This window comes from Rhinolophus hipposideros (genome assembly GCF_964194185.1).
Source record: "Rhinolophus hipposideros genome assembly, chromosome: 23".
NCBI lineage: Eukaryota > Metazoa > Chordata > Mammalia > Chiroptera > Rhinolophidae > Rhinolophus > Rhinolophus hipposideros.
The window spans coordinates 36,075,534-36,096,100 of record NC_138069.1 but is presented as its reverse complement, the minus strand read 5'-3'; the positions used below and the strand labels follow the sequence as shown (position 1 = coordinate 36,096,100).

At 42.9% G+C, this 20,567-nt stretch overlaps 1 protein-coding gene across 12 annotated transcripts in view; it reads right to left on the bottom strand.

Moving 5' to 3' along the window:
• Positions 1 to 20,567, bottom strand: part of TENM2 (teneurin transmembrane protein 2) — a 1,145,520-nt gene that overhangs the window by 168,043 nt on the left and 956,910 nt on the right. For all 12 annotated transcript variants that reach the window (XM_081034975.1, XM_081034979.1, XM_081034980.1 and 9 more), the window contains one exon: positions 12,510 to 12,715. In XM_081034975.1, the coding sequence (XP_080891101.1) occupies positions 12,510 to 12,715 (206 nt within the window). The remainder of the gene's footprint in view (positions 1 to 12,509; positions 12,716 to 20,567) is intronic.

Below are 20,567 nucleotides of genomic sequence, written 5' to 3'. Positions count from 1 at the left end.
GGGCGGGCTCAAGACACTTAGCCCCAGTTTGGCAGCCCAGGGAGCCCCAGTTAACATCTGGTTCCACAGGGAAGGCCTACCTGTCTACAGATGGGGTACGTGGGAAAGTACAACTCGTAAGCCTGCCCAGGACTGATGTGACAGGGCAATGAATGTAAAACCATGTATTGAGCACCTACTATGTGACTGTCCCCGCTCTGGGCACTGGGGATACAGCAGTAGATCAAATGGAAAAGGCTCCTGTCCTGCAGGGGTTGATGTGGCCACCAGGGAACAGAATGTCAGGGAGGAATGCGAGCTGTGACTAAAACAGACAGCAAACCTCAGACAACCCAAATGGCCACCAACAAGTGAATGCACAAAGGAATGACAGTACATCCGACGCCTGGAAACCTACTCAGTAATTAAAGGAACGAGCCACTGGTACACGCGACCACATGGCTGACTATGACACTGCTGAGTGAAAAAGGCCAGACACAGACGAGCACAGGATTCCCTGTCCATGGGACTCTGGGGGGTGGGGAGACACACCTCATCTCTAGTGGCCGAGAGCAGATTGGTGGTTGCCTGGGGTTGCGGTGAGGTTGGCCTGGGACACAGTGGAGCTTTGGGGGGGGGGGTGGCAGTGTTCTGTATCACGACTAGTGATGGATACGTTTTCAAATTTTAGGAATCAAACTGAACACTTAAAATGTGGACATTGGGTGGCTTATAAATCATATCTAAATTAAACCGATTTAAAACAAAGCAGGGTAAAGGGATAAAGCATAGAATTTCTTGTCAGGAAAGGGCTTGCTGAGGGCATGGTGTTTGGGTAGAGGCCTGACAAAAGTAAGCCATGTGAATATCTGGGGAAGGAACATTCTGGAAAGAGGAAACAGCCAGTGCAGAAGCTCCGAGATAGAATGAGCTTGGCGTGACTGGGGGAGAGCATGCGGGCCAGTGTGGTGCAGTTGAGGGAGTAAGGAAGAGATTGCTGGTGAGCCAGCCTGCAGACGGAACGAGCCTGCAGACGGAACGAGCAGACCATGGTGACTGACAGTCCATCAGATGTTTCCTAAGCACCGGCTACGCACAAGCACTGCCGAGAGCACTGGGCATGCCGCAGGGAACCCAGCCGTCCGCCCTCATCGAGCTGGTCTTCCAGAACAACTCAGGTTTTCTTTCAATGTGATGGGAGGCCGTGGAAGGTCTGTAGAGAATGAGTGCTCTGACGAACAGTTGTAAAAGAGGAGACCGGAGCCTTTCTTGCAGTGAAGAAAACTGGTGTGTTCTCTGTGTCTGGCTCCTAGGAGGGCCCTCGGGGCTTGGCAGTGGCCTTTGGCGGTTTGCTGGTTGAAGATTAATGGGTTATGGGGTCTGCCAAGTCTCCTGCCCTCTGCGTGGGAAAGCTAAAATTGTGGTTTTCAAGTCTCAGAGGAGTATGTTTTGGTATGGCACCCTGGTATGGCAGGGTGGCGGTGTCGGGGGAATGAAAATAGCATAGAAAAGGATAAATGGTCAGTACTAAAGGATAAGTTAGCTCTGTCACTACGACAAGGGTGAGCGTCCCAGCACCCCTCCTTCTCAGAGCTGTTCAGAGAGGATTCCCCCCAAAAAAACGGTGGTAAAAGTTACGTAAGGAGGCCAGGCCAGGGCCAGGCAGGGACAATGCATTGCCTGGTAGGTAGCCCGTCCTGGGAATTCTTGGAGTGGCCTCAGTGCCAGTGACCAACAGCCAAACAAGGCTCTGCCTTGTCCACTGCTGCAGTCCCTTGACACGTATAGTAGGTTCTCAATAAATGTTGGTGGAATCCAAGGTCATGGCCTGCCTTTGGCAGAACAGTGTGTCTAGCTGAAGACAGAGGCTCCTTGGCGAGAAGGGTAACCCTCTCGTACAACATTTTTGAGGTCAGGGAGAAGCAGTTGAAAACCACAAATCCTGATCTCCTAATTGTGAGATTTGCCCTCAAACCATGCGTTCCCAGTTACAACAGTAACACGTAGCTTTGCGGTGTTTGGTCACTTTCCCCTTTTAGTTAGCATGTGTTCCTAGCAGGGGCTGTGTACAGAGCTATAAATCAGCACCAACCCAACGCAGGGTCACAAGTGCAAAAACTCCAGAGGGGCGGCCCTCCTTGGTCACTCTTGGCCTTGTAAGAGCCAGCTCTGAATGGGAGAGCTGTGTCCTCCTTGATGAGCGATGGCTACAGAAAAGCACAATTTCTAAAAAAAAGACAATCGCTGCATGAAGCTCTGACATAGCCCGTATAACAAGGGATCTTCACTGCCCTCTGCTTGGAAAGGTCTTTCCCTCTCATTCCCTCCTCTTTGTCTGCCTAACTCACCTTCCAAAAGTCAGCTCGAGTAACACCTCCCTCAGGAAGCTAAAATTCCACACAGGTTAGATTTGGTGGCCTACTTTTATGCTCTTAAATCTCCTGTACCCAAATCTTGAGTAACAGTAATAGTTAACATTTGATGAGTTTACTACGTAAGGCACAGAACAGTCTTCGTAAATGATACGTGGCATCAGCTCCTCCAAGAAACATACAACAGGATAATGCTGGCAGGATGTGTGAATCCACCGCTCTCCCATCCCACGGAGGGAGGGACATGGCTGGACACGGCAGGACACACTGTGCACTGTGCCTCAGGAGAGGTACCCAAATCTCAGGCTCCCTGACCTATTTATAAAAGGATTGAGAGGAGACAGGAATCACTTGAGTGAATTGGACGCCCCTGATCTTTGCAGTCTGGATTAAAGTATTCAGGAGGAACAGCTAAAACTCCGTCTGCCTATCAGCATGGGTTTCAGCCAGAGCCTTTGCCATTCTCCCTGTAGAGACCACAGGTTGCTAGGTTACCTGCGAGTGAGCTGTAAGGGCTGTAGACCAGCTAGATTGACTGACTGATCTCCATAGGGTGCTTTCTATTCACTGGGCATTATCTCATTTATTCTCACAACAACCTGATGAACCCCAGTCCTCATTTTACGGATGGCGGAACTGAATCTAGAGAGACCCGTCCACAAACATTCCACTACAACGTAGCAGAGATAACATTCAAACTCAGACCAGGCCGATTCTACCACCGGTTCTTATCTTCCTCCCAGGACTGCATCTCACGGCCCAGTGATGACGCTGCCATCATTGCTTAACTCATCAGGTCCCCATCTCCTCAAAGACAGAGCCGATGCCTTTCTCCCCTGCCTCCCCAGAAATTCAGTGAATATTTGTTTGAGTGCATGAATGGACTGATTTTATATTTCGTCTTCCCACAAGGCCATGCCCTCATCATGCTGCTTTTTGATCCACCCCAGGAGAAGGGTGGAAGGTATTTCTCTGAAGACCAAGTGAGCCACAGTGTAGAGGTCAAGTTCAATGAAACTGATGAACACCTCAAGGCTATTCCAAGATGCACCAAAGCTTTATCATGAGGCCAAAAGAATGGAGGTTTTACCTCTCTGTGCCGTGGTGATGTGATTTTTTACTTACTGCACATTCCCAAGTAATTGTCTTTAGCCAATGGTTTATCAGAAAGGTCCCATTTGGCTCCTCGCCCTACCAAGATCAATAGTTGGGTCTTGTTGTGGGCTGGTTGTGAAAATAAATCAAGTATATCACTGAAGGGTAGGAGCAAACTGGAAATGTGTCCAGTCACAAAATGACTTCCCAAGCTCCAAAGAGGGACAGATTACAGGCCCTGGCTGGCGTCTGTCAAAGCCTGGCCTGAACCTTTCACCAGACAGCAGTGTGACCGTGGGCAAAGTACTTCAACTCGATCTCTTATTCCCAAGCCAGGATAATAAAAGTACCCCCTCTGAGGGTCACTGTGCATCGCGTCCAACACATGGCAAGCATTCAATCATTGTCAGCTATTCTCATGGTTATTATTATTGCTATAAAAGCTCGACATATTGCAAATCTTTTGTGTTAGCAACGCCACTCTTAAGAATTCATCATATGGAAATTATTAAAAAATACACGAACACATACCTGCAAGGATGTTTACTGTAGAATGATTATAATGTTGCAAAAGTGGAGGGGAGGGTAGGTTAAAAAATTTTAATCTATGCACTGGACTATTTTTGAGGCATTTTAAATGAGTTCATGGAAGAATACTTAGATTTACAATGATGTCCCTTACCTATTATTAAAGCAAAGAATCAGGGTAAAAAAGTATGCATGGTATGATCCCATATTTGTAAAAATGATTGCCATATGTGAAGAGAACTGAAAATATACTAAAAAATGTTAATGTTTGCTATTTTTTCCTATCATCATCATATATTGCTTTTATAATGAGAAAAACACAAACAAAAGTTATCTTTTAAAAGAAAAACAATTGAACTTTGTTGTATTTTGTTTGTTTGGGGGCTAGCATTATGGGTGCTTTGAAACACATAATAATCATAGCTTATATTATTTCTATGTGCCAGCACAGTTCGAAGTGCTTTATAAAGATTACCTCATACATCTCCAAACAATGCTATGAATGTGTAATATTACCATCTCCATTTTACAGATGTGGTCACTGTGGCACAGAGAGGCTGACTGACTTGCCCGAGGCCACACAGCTTGGAAGTACTGGAGGCTGAAATTCAAAGTCAGATATTCTGGACAAGTCCACACTCTTGTGCCCATTCTGTGTCTGGAACAGCTGCATAGGCACTCTACAGAATGTTTATTTATACCTATTTTTATCTGTACATTTATACATTTTAAAGTTTATATTTACATGCCTACACTGATTTGACATATACAATAGGACCTAGTTAGTTATCTGAGGATATTTGGAATTCATAAAAGGCCACTTGAGATGAATGTCCTCAACAAATGGAAAAAAATGACCTATTAGGACTTGATCTTAAAAAAACGAAACTCTAACTGTGAAAAAAAAATTTTTTTTTAAATCTCATATTTAGGAAATTCAGGTTGTATTGGCAACTACGCTCTAATTGTTAGAAGGAACGCTGAGTTTTCATACCGACACAACAATGTGACACCAAACATTTCATTGTCTCGCAGCTTCATTGATTGCAAAACACATCCTGTTTTCAGAGATGTCAGGAGACGAGCATTATGTGCATCTCGGAATCGATGAAACACTCCAGAACAATACAGCATCACTTTAGTTTGACTGGTGTAACACAATCAAAAGGGACGTTTCTGTCAACATATTGGCTGTGGACGTCAAACTTTCCAGGACTTCTCTTTACATTATAATGGCCCTCTTGGAAGTGCCTTTGTCACCTTTGTTACTTTTCTCTGCTGTAGTATTTCACTGTGCTGACTCAGCGGGACCCACACTGACCAAGGCTTCCCCTGGCCCTTTAAAGCAGACCTCTAGGACCGCTGTCATTCACCTCATGAAGTTCCTGTGTGGGGCATGGGCTGTCATTTACTATGTCAATCATTGTGTTTCCACTGTACTGCAGGAAGCTCCTGGAAGTGACCACCCACACGGAGGAGACAATGGGGGTGTCTGCTATGCCCAGTATCTACCAGTTTTGTGACTCCAACCTGGTCTCAGTTCTTTCATGTGCAAAATGGGGCTGTTCCTAGTACCTGCCTCCTAGGGTTGTGGCCAGGATAAAATCATTTGTGTGAAACAGTCCGTGGCACCTTGCAGGTGTGAGGTGCAACTTCTCTATGTGTGTATCTAAGGTAAGGGATGGGGGTAGTTGTTAGATATTTTAAATGATTTAATAGCGAAACAGTTATTGCCTATCTTCCTCTTTCAAGCCTGTGGATCAATTGAAGAGCAGCCAGAGCCGGTAAGAAAAACGATGAAAGAAAATACGGTTGCTATTCTATGTACAACCCTGGTATATATTCCTTGTGATTTTTCACAAAACTGTGCAAATAAGACAAAGCACATAAATGCAATGAATATGAAGACCATAGTCCTCTATAGCCTCTCAACGCTTGTTTTACTCAAAACAGACTCAAGCTTGTCACAGAGTCACTTTTCTGAAGGAGAGAGAGATGACTAAAATGAAGAAAAGCTCAAAGAATATGGTGACAAATACCCATATTTCAACCACTCAATTGAATAAATGTAACATTTTGTCACCTTTATTTCCAGCCTTTGTGTGGATGGGTGTACCCAAGCACTGGAGATGGGAAAGGAGCTTGCCTTACCTCTAATATTTTATTATGGATAAGAACAAGTACATTTTAAACCGAATTCTCAGTCCTGTTCTCCTGACCTATTCCTAGAGGTGACCACTCTCACGAGTTTAATGTCTCTTTCTTCAACATTATATATATATATATATACACACACACACACACACACACATATTAAACATACATATACAGAGATGAACATTATAATAATAAATATGGATTTGAACAATAAACTATATTTATGCTAATAAAACTTTCCCTTTTATCCATTTTATACATGGGGTTCTACAGAAGATTTCCCTTGAATATAAAGGTCTTTGTCCAAGAAAATTTGCGTACTGCTGAATTATAGTACTTTTGAGACTCTCAGTCTAAATTGTGATTTGGTGCTGCCCTCTCTTACTTATTCCTGTTTTCTCAGTTTCTGTCTTTCTCCCCAAGTTCCACTTACTCAAGCATTACCCTTCTTGCTAAACATTCACAGTGTCCTCTATGCACCCCTGTCAAGACCGGTTCTCTTGTAAAACTCAAGTGTCCCCTGAGATTTCTCTTTAGCTCTGCTTGGTGTCTGCCCAGGAGGGTACCCATTGATTTAAGTGGCAGTTTCGGTTCCTGGTAGGATGTCACCAGATAATCACAAAGGGTCTCTCAAGAAAGACCTTTCCAAAAGCACTTTGAGTCCAACACAGAGGAAACCAAGGTTCTCTTGGTTTCACAAAATTGTTCTCCATACCTCAAACACTTTTGGAAAGACAGGGTCTGAAAAAATGCCTATGAAAATATGCCTCCCTTCAAAGTGAAATTAAATTGCTGTGAGATGTGTTATGCAAGCTGACGGTCTAAGCCTGGTATTCCCTCCACATTAACCTCGTAGAACACAGCTCCACAAAAGGGGTGAGGTCCAGGGAGAGCCTATCTGCCTGGTGAATGGGCACGGAGGGTATAGAGATGACAGACTCGGGGAGCTTAGAGTCTTCGGGAGACCCCGTGTCCCAGGAACACAGTTAATGTTACTTTTAATTGAAACAGTGTGCAGTTTACTTTCTTGGGCAAGAGCGATGGGGACAAGGAAAAAGAAAGTTCATTTTCAAATAAGGCTCTGAATTGGAAAAGGATAAACAGCTGGCAAAAGGTAACCCCACTAATCGCCATCTATAAATTTGCTTTTAAAAAGGGTCATTTAGGGGAATTCTGCTGGTGAGGACAAACAGGAATGTTTGCTCCGTTCATTTGATCTCTGTCCACACATACTTGATCTGCTATATTTGCATTTATTTGCAATGATCATGGGGCATCTTGTGGTCTCTCAGCTCGTTCCTTTTTCTTGTTTCATGTGTGGAGAGTTTGCTTCCCACCCCACAGACACATCTGAGTACACACATCCGGATGTAAGGCATTTGGGGTTGACAGTGTCTGCTTCTACCTCAGAGCCATTCAATCCTAGTCCCTCCCTCTAATCAACCCCTGGGAGCCCTCCGCCCGCCCTATGCTCCCAAGTTGCCTCTGGAAGTCACTGAGCTCTTAGCTCCATCAGTCTGAGTGATGCAATAGGCATTTTTAATATTTGCTAAACAGGACTGTGCAGAAGGTGAAGTCTCGGCAGGGCTCCCAAGCGGGAACGGCATCTTGTTGTCTCAGGTTAATCATGTACCTAATTTGCCGATTATTGACTTATTCTCACGAAGGATTTCACTGGGCTTGACATATCAGCGGCAGTCAGTGAGGAACTGTCAAACAAACTTGCTCACTGCCTTAACCACCCAAGAGCCGGACTTGCAGCAACGGCCTCTGAGGTTTCCTTTCATGCGTAGCCCAGTAGCTGGGTCAGCTTATTATTCCTTTGTTAAAGTCTGATCTGCTCTCTCTCTAGCACTGGGGTGGATTGAGTCTGACACTGTTTATAGGCTTTCAAATATTTGGCAAGATAGGCTTCCTTACACACGCCATCCCCATAAGAATTCAAGCTGGTAGGTGATGACTGGTTTAGCTCAACTCTTTTCTTCGGGTCTAGGTTTTAAAAAATGCAACGCAGGATATCAAAATGCTGCATTTAAAAGACAACGTAATATCTGCCTTTCAAATTGACAAAGCTTAAACAACGATAATCATACCCAGTTTCTGCAAGCGTGCAAGTAAATAAAATGGGCAATTCCACACTGCTGCTGGTGGAAACTTGCAGAAGGACAATTTGGCAATTTGTACAAAATCCTCAAGGGTTACCTGGGGAAAAGAATTAAGGATGTACACAAAAACTGGCCACGAGGACAGGTATCCCACATTTTGCTGTAAGTCAGGAGGGCTTTTCGTTGATATAGCTGGTGCTTCTCATCCCAGGGACATCACAGGATTGTATTCATACTTCCTGCCCCACTGAAGTTAGGATCTGACTTGCTTCCGTCCATACGAGAACGGCTTACATGATTCGTGTCACTCCCACATGGAATTCTTAGGGATCTGTGCACCATCTTCCCCTTCCTTTGCTACTGGGAAAGTCATGTTCCCGGTAGCGGAGGTTCCGTAGGTCTGTGTCCTTGAGTGAGGCTGACGTTGAGCAATGTCCAATGTCACCAAAAATGCACATGTGAAGTAGGGTTTCCCAACCTCAGCACTTTCGACATTTTGGGCTGGGGAAGTCTTTGTTGTGGAGGCCTGTCCTGTGTGTGTCTAACAGCATCCCAGTCTCTACCCACTAGCGGCCAGAAGCAACCTTTTCCAGGGTGACAAGCAAACATAGTCCCAGGTGTGACTAAATGGCTCGAGGGTGGGGCAAAATTGCCCCTGGTTGAAAACCACTGACACAGAATAGACAAGAAATAGCTTCTGTTGTTTTAAGCTACTTAAATTTGGAGTCCCCCCCCCCAAAACTTATATTTTTTATTGTATCAAAAATACTATATAAACATTTAGCAACAGGGGGCTGCTTTCAAATGACAGCTGTTGTTACTTTGTTCCTTTTATCTGTGCTTTAAAATTTTTCTTTAATGAAAACAGTTTGTTCTTTAATAAGAAGAAAACACTAGAAAATTAATTTTGTTTTTAAAAGTGTATTTATATAAGTGCCTATTTCTATACAGTGTTTGCTAGGGCCATGCGTAATTTCTTACTACAGTGAAATACTTGCATATGATATCTTTATATTGTGCCTTAGTTTGTAAAATGTTTTCTCATCCTACCTTTGTTGCTGTTGTTGCGTAATTACAACACTGTAAGGGAGGTCATACAGGTAGAAGAGGAAACTGAGGCCAAGAGAGGTTAAGAGTCATGTCCAAGGTCGCCTGGCTGATATGCAGCTGGACCTCCATTCTCAGTTCTCCCTCTATTCCAGGACTTTCTCCCCTCTGCTATGGTGCCTCTGTATCACTGTTTTTAGCCATTTTCACAAAGTCAACTGGGACGGACTCTGATTCTTGGGAAATTTAAGCAGAAAGGATTCTCTCTGTAGTTAATATCGTTGGACATGGATACTAAACCTTGTAGGCTTTTGGTCAGAGCTTGAGACTCAATAAAATTTAAGCATAGCCATTTCATGCACGACAGCCAATAGAATTTCAGTCTTTCTCCTCCCCACCTCTTTCTCTTTATCCCTTTCCAGCTCAAATGAGTCACCTTGGCTAGACTGCCAATCCCTATAGAACTTATGTTTCTTGATAGGATATGCCAATAGATGAGAAATTCTATAATGAGTTAGTCACCTGTCCTTGCAAGGAGATAAGCACCATCTCCTCGAGGAAATGTAGCTCATCAAATGGATATGCATGCGTGTAATGACAGCGAAGGAATGTGAGAATGTGTAGGGAGTCGTTTTCCCCTTTCTTTCTTTTTCTAAGAAGCGCCCCTCTATTGTACCTGTCTTGTGCAATTCCAAGCATCTGTGCTGTGTCGCTTACTTGACTCTCCAACACACACTAAACTCCCAAATTGACAGCTGGACTGAAACCCTTAGTGCACAGCAGTCCACGCCTATTCATTTCTCTTTCCTTGAAATATGATGGGACTGTCCCTGGAGCGGAGCTATTTTGAGAGCACGATCACTAGAACAATCACTGGCTTGGCAGGAGATGGACAGTGTGGTGTAGCCACAAAAGCAGAAAAGACGTTGTCATCGAGGGTTTCAGGCTTGAAAGTCAGAGCAGCATGGAAATTGGGTAGAGTGTTCCTGCCTGCTGTCCACTATCACGCAGTTACAGAGACGCACCTACTCAACTTGTCACGATCGCTGGCTTTTCCATGATAGTAGTTGCTCAGAGCATGCAAAGGGAAGGGGATAACTGTTCTTTGAAACAACGTCGGGAAGCGGGGGGAGAAGTGTTTTTAACCAGCAAAGCTCCTTGCATCTAATTGGCTGAGGGGGAAGTTATGCTCAGCTGTACCCAGAGGCATGTTCACACTTAACTCGAATAATACCAAAAAGCAGATTTCACCATTGCAAATCGTTAGTTGTGCTACAATAGAATCAGTGAAGCCTGAAGGTCAAGGAGACCACCTCACAATTCACATAACTTCCCAGAGCAGCACCATGTCGCTTGGCCAGAGTTCCAGAAATGCCCCAGAGACTCCTCTCAGCTGAATTTCTCTTTCTCTTGATGAGAAACACTATGAAGAGCAGATGTGTCTTTTGTAGCAGGAGTTCTGCTTGGTCAGGGCTACGTTAACTCTTCCCTGGTTAATCAGTGCCTAGACCCATAAATATTTTTCTGGATGGATTGAGGGAGGTCATATTGATTACCACTTTCCATATTGGTCCCTATAGCATAGCTGTGTATGGTAATAAAAACCTCCACGGCCCGGCCTCTCAAAAAAGAAATAGTCCTTTTAAGTCCCTTATATTGATCATTTCAGGCTGTGAAGATGGGATTGCAAATCAGTTTCATCTTGAGAGCCAACACTGATCAATCGTTAGTGGCTGCCTTGAGGGTTCTGTGAATGTATCTGTGCACTGAGCTCAGTGAGGAAAAAATGCAGTCATTGATTAGCAATGTCTGCCATGAGCTAAAGACAAAGAAATGGTACCCTCCTTGCTTTATATTTGCCAATGGATTTGAAGTTTTAAATTCTTCCAATGGAATGTTCTAGATAAATACCTTTCCAACACATTTTAAAGTCAGCTTTGACTGGATATAATGTCTGGTGAAGGATGATTTCCCTCTACTGGAGTATTTTCTTAACATACTTCTTTATGTACTTGCTGGATTTGAAAACAAACAAGCCGGGAAAACCCGACTTGGGTTTCTTCAGGATATCCAATACGTACTGGAAAAGAAAACCAAGCTAGTCGGGTGTTCATTTATCCTAGTTGTATGTATAATAAAACCTCTACCAGGACAAATTAAAGGAGGCATGAGAGGAAAAACAAATGAAATCCATAATGTAATTGAATCTCTTCACTCCCAACACTGGGAATAACCTCACTGTCACGTGCCAAAGACTCCCAGCAGAACTAAGTACAGGGAAGTCAGAGAGAAACAGGGAAGTCAGAGAGAAACCGCTGCTGACTTTCGCTGAAGGGCTACATCACTCTTTCCATATACAGTGGGATGTTTCCTAGTGATATTTCAACAACTTAACCCAATCACCAGAACACCTGAACAGAAAATACCCCAGGATTCACCTCCACGTCTAGCAAAGCTGACTTCATCAGGTAGGGACATTACCTTTTGTTTTGAGATACAATTTGTATAACATAAATGTCACCATTTTACAGTTCAGTAGTTTCTAGGTGTGTGCAACCAGCTATCTGATTTCAGAGAATTTCCATCACCTCAAAAAGAAACCCCACACCTCCTAGCTGTCAGTCCCAAATTCCCTCCCCCCACTGCCCCTGGCAATCACCAATCTTTCTGTCTATATAAATTTACCAATTCTGGATCATATAAATGAAATCACATAATATATGGCCTTGCATATCTGGCTTCTTTCACTTGGCCTAATACTTTCAAGATTCATCCATGTTGTAGCATATAACAACACTTCATTACTTTTTAATGTTTCAATAATATTTCATTGTGTGGACATATTGCAGTTTGTCATCATTTGATGGACATTCGGGTTGTTTACACTTTGTGGCTATCATGAGTAATGCTGCTGTAATATCCATGTGTATGTTTTTATGAGAATTAATCTTTTCAGTTCTCTGTGGGTATATGCCTAGAAGTTGAATTGCTGGGTCATATGGTAATTCTATGTTTAACTTTTTGAAGAACTGTCAAATTATTTTCTACACTGGCTACATCATTTTACATGCTCACCAGCAATGTACCAATTTATTATGGTACCAATGTTCGTACTTCTCCACACCCCTGCCAACACTTTTTATTGTCCATCCTTCAATTACAGATGTCCTAGTTGGTGCAAAATGGCATGTTTTTAAACTCAGGGTGATATCAAGCATGGTCATACCTGGGCATGAGACGGTGGAAGTCCCCTTCTTATGTAAACACCAAAGAGAGCATCCTTCCCGAGGGAGATGTTGAACTTTAAGAACTGGGGCTGACTGATGTGAATCTGTGATCTCCAGAACACACCTGGTGGGACTTCCTGGGTCACGCGCCGACCAACTTCTGCTTCGCCACTGTCTATGCTGCTGTTTTTTAATGACCAGGGCACTAAAAGACAGGAATTGGTAGGTAGTCAGTGACATCTGTATACCTCAGTCAGCTCTACATTTCTGTTTAATTATGTACCAGGATTAAAAAAAAACCCAGAAACATATTAAGATTAAATTCATGGCAAGTTTCTCTTGAAGTCACAGTTTAAAACATTTAGGTATTAAATAACAAAGCTATCAACGCATACCCCAGGGCATGTGAAATATGGGCGTGATGATTTCTAAAACTTCTGTGACTACTCTTTACTGATCAAATAGAATAAGAGCTGGCGTCTGCTAAGTACACGTAAAGCTTCCAACAACCCCAAACGTGACTCTGAGATGTAAATATGACCAGCAGGGGAAGGGAGGAGAGTCATATTCATTTGGCACCACATTTAATTCTTGCAGCCTTTAATTATTCTTTCCAGCCACAAATAAATCCAACGTACTCTGACATTTTCATAAATTAAAAAAAAGAAAAGAAACAACAATAAACAAAAATCAGTCAAAAGTAAATAAAATGACTCAACAGAAAATGGGACCTGACCTCAGGCTGACCTAGGATTGGGAGTGACCCCTTTCCTTGAGCAAGAAGAAGGGATCTGAGAGCCGTGTAGAGACCACCTCTCTCACAGTGACAGTCCAGCATCTCGGAAGCATTATTTGAAATCGCTTATACGGCATATACCCATTGCCTGCACTCAGCATCCTTCAGAACTTTAATAATAGGAGTTCCAGAAATACCTATTTTGAAAGTAGATTTTTAAATAACAATAAACCAAACAATGCCTCCTACACTTCCAAGGATGATTTATTTCGTGAACACAGAATTAAGGAAGCGCTGGGAGTTATTGGTAGCTGCCCAACAAAAGCAAGTTAACTGATCTCTTTTCGAGCTTCATTTTCCTCCGTTGTAAAATGAGAATAAAGCCTAGTCGGAACCGAGTTTTAGAAAGGTCACTTATAATTCCTTCAAATGGATTCTTCAATTGAAAAAAATAAAAATAAAATCAATCCCGTTTTCTTGAGAAATTTTAAACCAATTGAAACCAGACACAGAAAGAATTAAATAGATTATTTGTTGCAAGGGTCTTTTCGCTTTTCAGTTGATCACTTTGATGGCCTTGTGGATGTGAAAACTTCTTCAGATGGATGGGCAAAGGATGGGAAGCGTGCTCCCCTCTGATTCTGTAATGGATGGGCTCTTCTGAAAATATTTATCTATATTTGGCCACTCCACCTTGCAGAAGGTTTGCAAGGTCAGGAGAGGTTATAAGATTGCTGAGTGAGGATTGGCATGAAAGGTTAGTGAAGCTGTCTGAGTTCAGAGACATGCCTTTGTTTCTGTCTGGATACTGCACCAAGACAAGACTCATAAATGATCTTGGTGCCTGTTTCTCCATCTGCAAAATGAAGAGGTAACATTTCTGGATCTCTGAAGGTTTTCCACACCTAAATTATAAAAGAAAACCACAGAGTGACTTGAGGGTCTGAAGTTATTTTCCCCCCCTTTTTTCTTTAACAAGAGAGGAGATGACTCATTCGTATGTAGCTCAAAAGTGGACCAAATAAAAAGTCAACAGGGGCTTAAAATAACGTAGGAGAAACACTGATTTGGACCTTAAGAAGAAGATCTGGACCTCTGGAATAATAAAACTATGGAACATGCTCTTGAGGGAAGTCTGGAAGCTTCCGTCATGTAACATCATTAAGAAGAAAAGAAACGGTTAGTAAGTCCTGAGTGGTTCAGATCTTTAGATGGGGACTAGATGGTTTGTTCCTCTAACATTTTTATGTTGGCTAAGGCACATGGAATACTTCCCTGTAAAGGGGAGGAATATTGCACAGTACGTATGAGCAGGGACGCTGGGCTGAAACAGCCTGGTTCAAATCCCAGCTTTGATCCTTGCTAAGTGTATCACTTCTCTGGGCCTCAGTTCCCTCATCTGTATAGTGGGGGCACTATTATTATTGCATAGGGTTGTTATGGAGATTTAATGAGTTAACCTGTGCAAAGCTTTTAAAATAATTTTCCGCACAAAATAAATACTAAATAAAAATGAGCTGTTGTTGTTATTATCTATAAGGCTTGAAGCTTTTGCTGAAATAATGACAAGTTGAAGGGGAAACACTTATTATCACAAGTTGATCAGAAGCTCTATTATGAATTGGAAACGATTTTATACTTAAAAATGCTGCTTTGGACAGACCCCCTCCTCTCCCAAATTAAAGCCTTTTGGCGGAAGGGATATAATTGAAAGAATGCAGTAAGGAAGAAACGTACTTAAAAGGACCCCTGGGGAAGAATAGTTTAGGGGCCTCTGACAGTGACCAAAAGTAACCCTAGAAATCATATGGTGGCAATAAGTTAAAGAAATGCATTAAACATAGAATAGAATTGAGAAGAAATGAGTCATCTTTAAACTTAATAAGATGGGCTTTCCTTCATGTCTGTTGGGCTTTCAGGGTTGCTGGGTTAATGACAGGATATGGAAAAGAAGCAGGAAATCAGCATCCATGAGCCGGCTAATCTACTGTTGAAACCTCAATGGATTATGATAATGTCAAGCCAAATGAGGAGGCCGAGCTGTGTAAGGTGGCTGGCCTCCAGACAGCACTGGCTCTGGACAAGTTCAGACAAGGAGCCACAGCGGGTTGGTTGTTAGAGGAGTGGAATCCCCCTTCTTTTACTAGACCCCCAACTTCAGGACACTGACTTCAGTAAATCAGTGGCTACCACCGGTGAGCACAGGCTGCCTTCTCAGTTGTCACACCTCCCCCTAGGGTTTCGGGTGCTCCCCTCCTTCTCGTCCCATCCACTAAGGAGAAAGCGCACCTGGGTGGAGTACAGGCTTTGCAGCTAGGCAGAACTGGGTTCAAATCCTGGCTCTGGTTCCTCCTTGCTGGGTGACCTCCGGCAATTTGCTTAACCTCTCAGGGCCTCCATTCTTTTTTTTGTAAGATGGGAAAGATAATAGCAGCTGTCTCACAGGGTGGGAGTGACAAATGCATGTACACAAAGAGGGGCTTAGTGCAGTGCCTAGCACACAATAAGTCAAATAAATGCCGGTTAGTTACACTGAATTAAATAATGAAAAACTATATGGGAAATCATCAGGCTTCCCTTTCAGAATAAAAGATTTTCTAAAAGAAAAAACATTGTGTGTATACATGATATATATGTATGTATGTATGTATATTTGTATATATGTCTCTCTGTCTGTCTGTCTATCTATCTATCTATCTATCTATCTATCTATCTAATCTACCAAGAGAGCAAGGAGAGCACAATTCTTCTGCAATAGACTTAACTATGGAATAAGCTTAAATTTGGGAATCAGCATCTGTTTCCATTACTGATTTTTGGTGAGGCCTTCTAGAAGCCAGTACGGTTACTTTATTGATTACCTTACTTTATTGATAAACTTGCTTTATTGAATAACACTGAAATTAAAGTCAGCTACACCTTCACGCTACAGCTCTCTTTTCCTTCATATCACCTCCTTGCCCCTTGCCCCACACCAGAAAAACAGGTTCTTCCTCTGGGTTTACATAGCATTGACACTTAATTCTAGAGCGGCACCTTTTATCACGTACTGTAACTGGTTTTGCTTGTCTTCCCAAGTCTCTTTTAATAGACACTGTTTCCTGAGGTAAGGAAGAGCTGGGTTCGAATTCATCTCTGGGTTCTCTGTGATTTGAATCTGGAAACCCATGAGTGCTCTATAAATGCTTGTTGAATTGAATCATGTTTTACATGCTCATCTGATGGGGTATTTTAGCACAACCCCAGTGACTACTGAGTGAAAGGAGAGCCTTAAGGAAGATTCACTTTGCAAAGTTGCATGTAAGCTGATTTTTTTTTTTTTTTAATAAACTTACTTTTTGAAAGCTCTATGGGGATATTTACTATTTAAAGGAAACTTCCTCGTGGATCCTTTTGAAAAATGATGAGTAAACTCTTAATTTTTCTTTTGTGTAAAATCTTATAAACAAATAAACCAGAGGAGTTGGCATACAGTAAAAAGGTTCTTAGATTAAGAACTGAAAGTCAAGGGTCCTAATTCTGATGCTTAATGACCTTGAAACTTTTGTGGAAGGAAGAGGGGTGTGAATTAACTGTTTGGTTGAACTCCCATCCTTGCCACGAAGAAGCTGGCTAGTTTAGACAGGTCTAGCTTTCAAGGTCTCCATGTCCTGATCTACATGAGAGTGATTTGGACCCAAAGCTATCTTGAGTGGCGTTCTACTCTAGTCTACTGTGGTCTACAGAGCAAAGCAGGAGGGTCACCTATGGGTGTATGCTACAAAGGATGGGTGTGTGTGTGTATGGGGGTGGGTCTTAGCTGGAGGGAGAAAGGTGCCTACACTTAAAAAACAAACAAACTCTATTCATTTAACATAAATTATTGCTGTCAAAAGCTAGTGACTTCTTTCAAACCAAATTCTCCAGATGTGCAACTGATTACACTTTTGCAAAGACGGGTTTTCACTTTTCATATATGTGTACCTACTTTTATAAATAAAATTTCCATTTTTAAATGATTTCAGATGTATAGAGAAATTAAAAAAAAATGGTACAAAGATGTCCTGCATATCCTTCACCCAGATTCCATAAATGTTCTAGACATTTGCTCTCTCATGTTCTCTCTCATATATATGTGTATATTTTTTTCTGAAACATCGAGAGTAAGTCACAGACAAGATGCTCCTTTACCTCCAAACACTTCTATGTGCTTTTGTCTAAAAGCAGGGGACATTCTTTTTCTCAGAACCAGGGGAGAGCTATCAAAAACAGAAAATCAACATTGATACAATGCTATACCTATTTTACAGAGCTTATTCAAATTTCCCAGTTGTTACACTAATATTCTTTCTGGCAAAAGAAAACGAGGCTTCTTCTCTATACGTTTAAAAAATCTTTAAAATATGTGCATATAACTTCCGTAATTTTAAAAACAGTGAAAATAAAAATGAAACTCTTTAAAAAAAAATAACTATAAATACAGCCTTAAAAGAGAGAAAAAGAAAAGGTGGATGTTGCCAGTTGCAGCAGCCAGTGTGAGGAAGCAGCTCAGTGGCTCTGACCCAGGAAAGAAGGTCATGGAGGGTAGCAGCACAAACCAGGCCCCCATCCCACAAACCAACCTGAACCTGGGCTCCCCGAAGCCATGCCAGCTGTTCTGGAACCACAAACATGGCTGGTCCCTAACAGGCTGCCACTGAGAGCCAGGCAGCAAGGAAACAAAGTACCGGAGGTGTCTGTCTCTACCTGTAGGCTGGGGATCCTCATACTGAGAAGCTCTGAGATCTCAGAAGGCAAGGTCACACAGCTGTGCTGGTCATCCCTGGATTTGAATCCCAGCTCTGACAACTACCCGCTGTGCGCCTTTGGGCAAATCACTCCCCGTCTCTGAGCTTGTTGAGTCGTTGGCATAATGGGGTTCCTTCTGAGGACTAACCAGGGTAACGTAAGTAGTACCTGACTTGCAGGCACTTCTACAGCTTTCTAGTCAGCTGCTGAGCTACCTAGAAACAGCTGTAATTATCCCAGATGTGGAGGATACATTTGTGATGGTCTAATTTAAAATACAGGCTGCCTACGGTAGGCACAATTCACTACAGAGGATCAAGGAGTGGTGTGGACCTTCAGGAGACAGGTTGTCATTTTCCAGAGCAACTAAAACCATTATACAATGAGTGGTCAACACGTCTGCAACACGCCTGCCACATGAATTAAGGTGCGATGGCCAGAGAAAACAAAGTCACAAGTTCATTTGCTCCAAATTCATTGCAGGTGTTGATGTGTATGCAAGCTGCTTCTCAGGTAGGAACCTCTGTGCAGCCTGCATTAGTGACAAACAACTCAATTTTACTTATTTAGCAATGATTCATGAAAGCAATGTTGGATGGGTCATCCATTCATCCTTTCATACAATAAGCATTTATTGAGCATCTACTATAGTGCTAGGTAATGTTTGGTCAACATCAAAGTTGGGGTATATGTCATAACCCCATCATGCCTCATCTAGGCAGCTTATAGCCCAGGGTCCCCTGGACTCCATTTGGGCTTGAACTGGCAGCATCAGGAGAGGAAGTGAGCAGCCAAACTGTGAAAGTCTGGCCACCATCCTCGGGTTCAAGGCAATGACTCAGCAGGGTGTCCTGGCAAGCAGGATTGAGTCCAGCCCACACCGTCCAGAGCCGTGGCTTCCATGTCAAACTTTTCTTTCTATTCACGAGCTCAAAGTGAAAAGTGAAGGTGATGATCATTTTTCCCTAAGAAGCAGATGCTTAACATACGATGGTTCTGGCTGGTTCATCTCCAGCTTACAGATGAGATTTCTGGGATTTGAGCGGCAACACTCTAATGATCAATTCCACACGACAACCCACCTTTATAGCTCCACGGAAGATTGCTCATGTAACGTGAAGCTATTGCCTATTTCAGAAACATGTACCTAAAATCCCAACCAGTTAAATAAGACCGATGTCAAGCAAATCGACAGCCTTCCGTAGCCACATTAGGAGCTAATCATTTCAGAAAACGTTGCCATAATTCATTTATGGAAACAGCGAGACTATTCCCCAAACAAGTGATAAAGGGAATGGACTCCGAGTCATACCGGGGAAATGAAGCCTCATATTAATACTTCCTAAACTTAACTGAACTCCGGAGGCACCTTGGCATAAATCTGCCTTGCAGATTCTTCTGCCTCACATATTTTTATCTATTGCAAATAAAGTTAAATTCAGAATATTGCTTCAGTCATTACACCTCGTTTCCATTTATTTGGGAATCAGGACAACCATCTGAGGGTTCTGTTTAACCAAGAGATAGATGAAAAGATTCTCCTACAGGAGCCTAGATTCACTGCCTTAGACGACACTCCTCGGAGTGATCATAGCCCATCATCCCTCACCCTGCTGGCTGGCTATTCTTCAGGAATAAATTTCTAGCCCGCGCATCCCTGCTCCTGTGATCGTATTCACGACACCACACAGCAATAATGATTTTATACAAGTGGGCAGCCTTTGCACCTTTTGAACCCTCAGTTTGTCACCTTAGATAAAAACTCTTTGTCAGTAAGATGGTCCGCAGATACTTATACATCTGGCTATTCCAGTGGACCTCTTTCTGCATTAATCTGCAGTTCAGTTTATTAGTATTACAGCAGCTAAAATTTATGGAGTGGTTACTAATTGCCATGTCATCTCCCAATGACTTCTCCTGTTTTTCACATGAGAGGACCCCAGAGGTAAAGTGACTTGCTGGCTTAAGGTCACCCAGCTCTTAAGCAGTAGAGCTGAGACTGAAAGCCATGCCTGACCAATCCCGAAACTCACCTATCTAACCATTAGGCTGACTGCATTCCAGGTGCTGGGCTAAATGAAAGAGGTACAAAAAGGTGTGTGTTCGTGTAGATAGCAGAGACCAATCCCTGGGCGTGCAAAGCAAGTACGGAAGAGAAGACGGCCAAGGTGAACAAGATCAGATGCAGTGGGGAGGGAAACTAGGTCTTATTATTAATACCAATGTCAAGCCATGATGGCGCTGTGTACCTGGAAACTACGCAACCTAGATTGGTTGTGGGTGACCATCAAAGGCTAAAATCCACCAATGAGATGAACTGAAGGGCTACCCGTCTGCAGCCATGGTAGAACAACATGGCCTCCAAAACAAGGGCAGGTGTTGTGTCACTATGTAGGCTACTGGTTACGTTTGCCCGTAGACACGCAACACTGTAATGGGTGGCTCAAATGATGACCCCTTGCCCTTCTGGGAACTTCAGTGACTTTGAAAAAGCCTCAGGAAGGGGAGTGATCATTTTGGAACCCTGGGCTGTGTTCACTGAGACAAGAGCCAG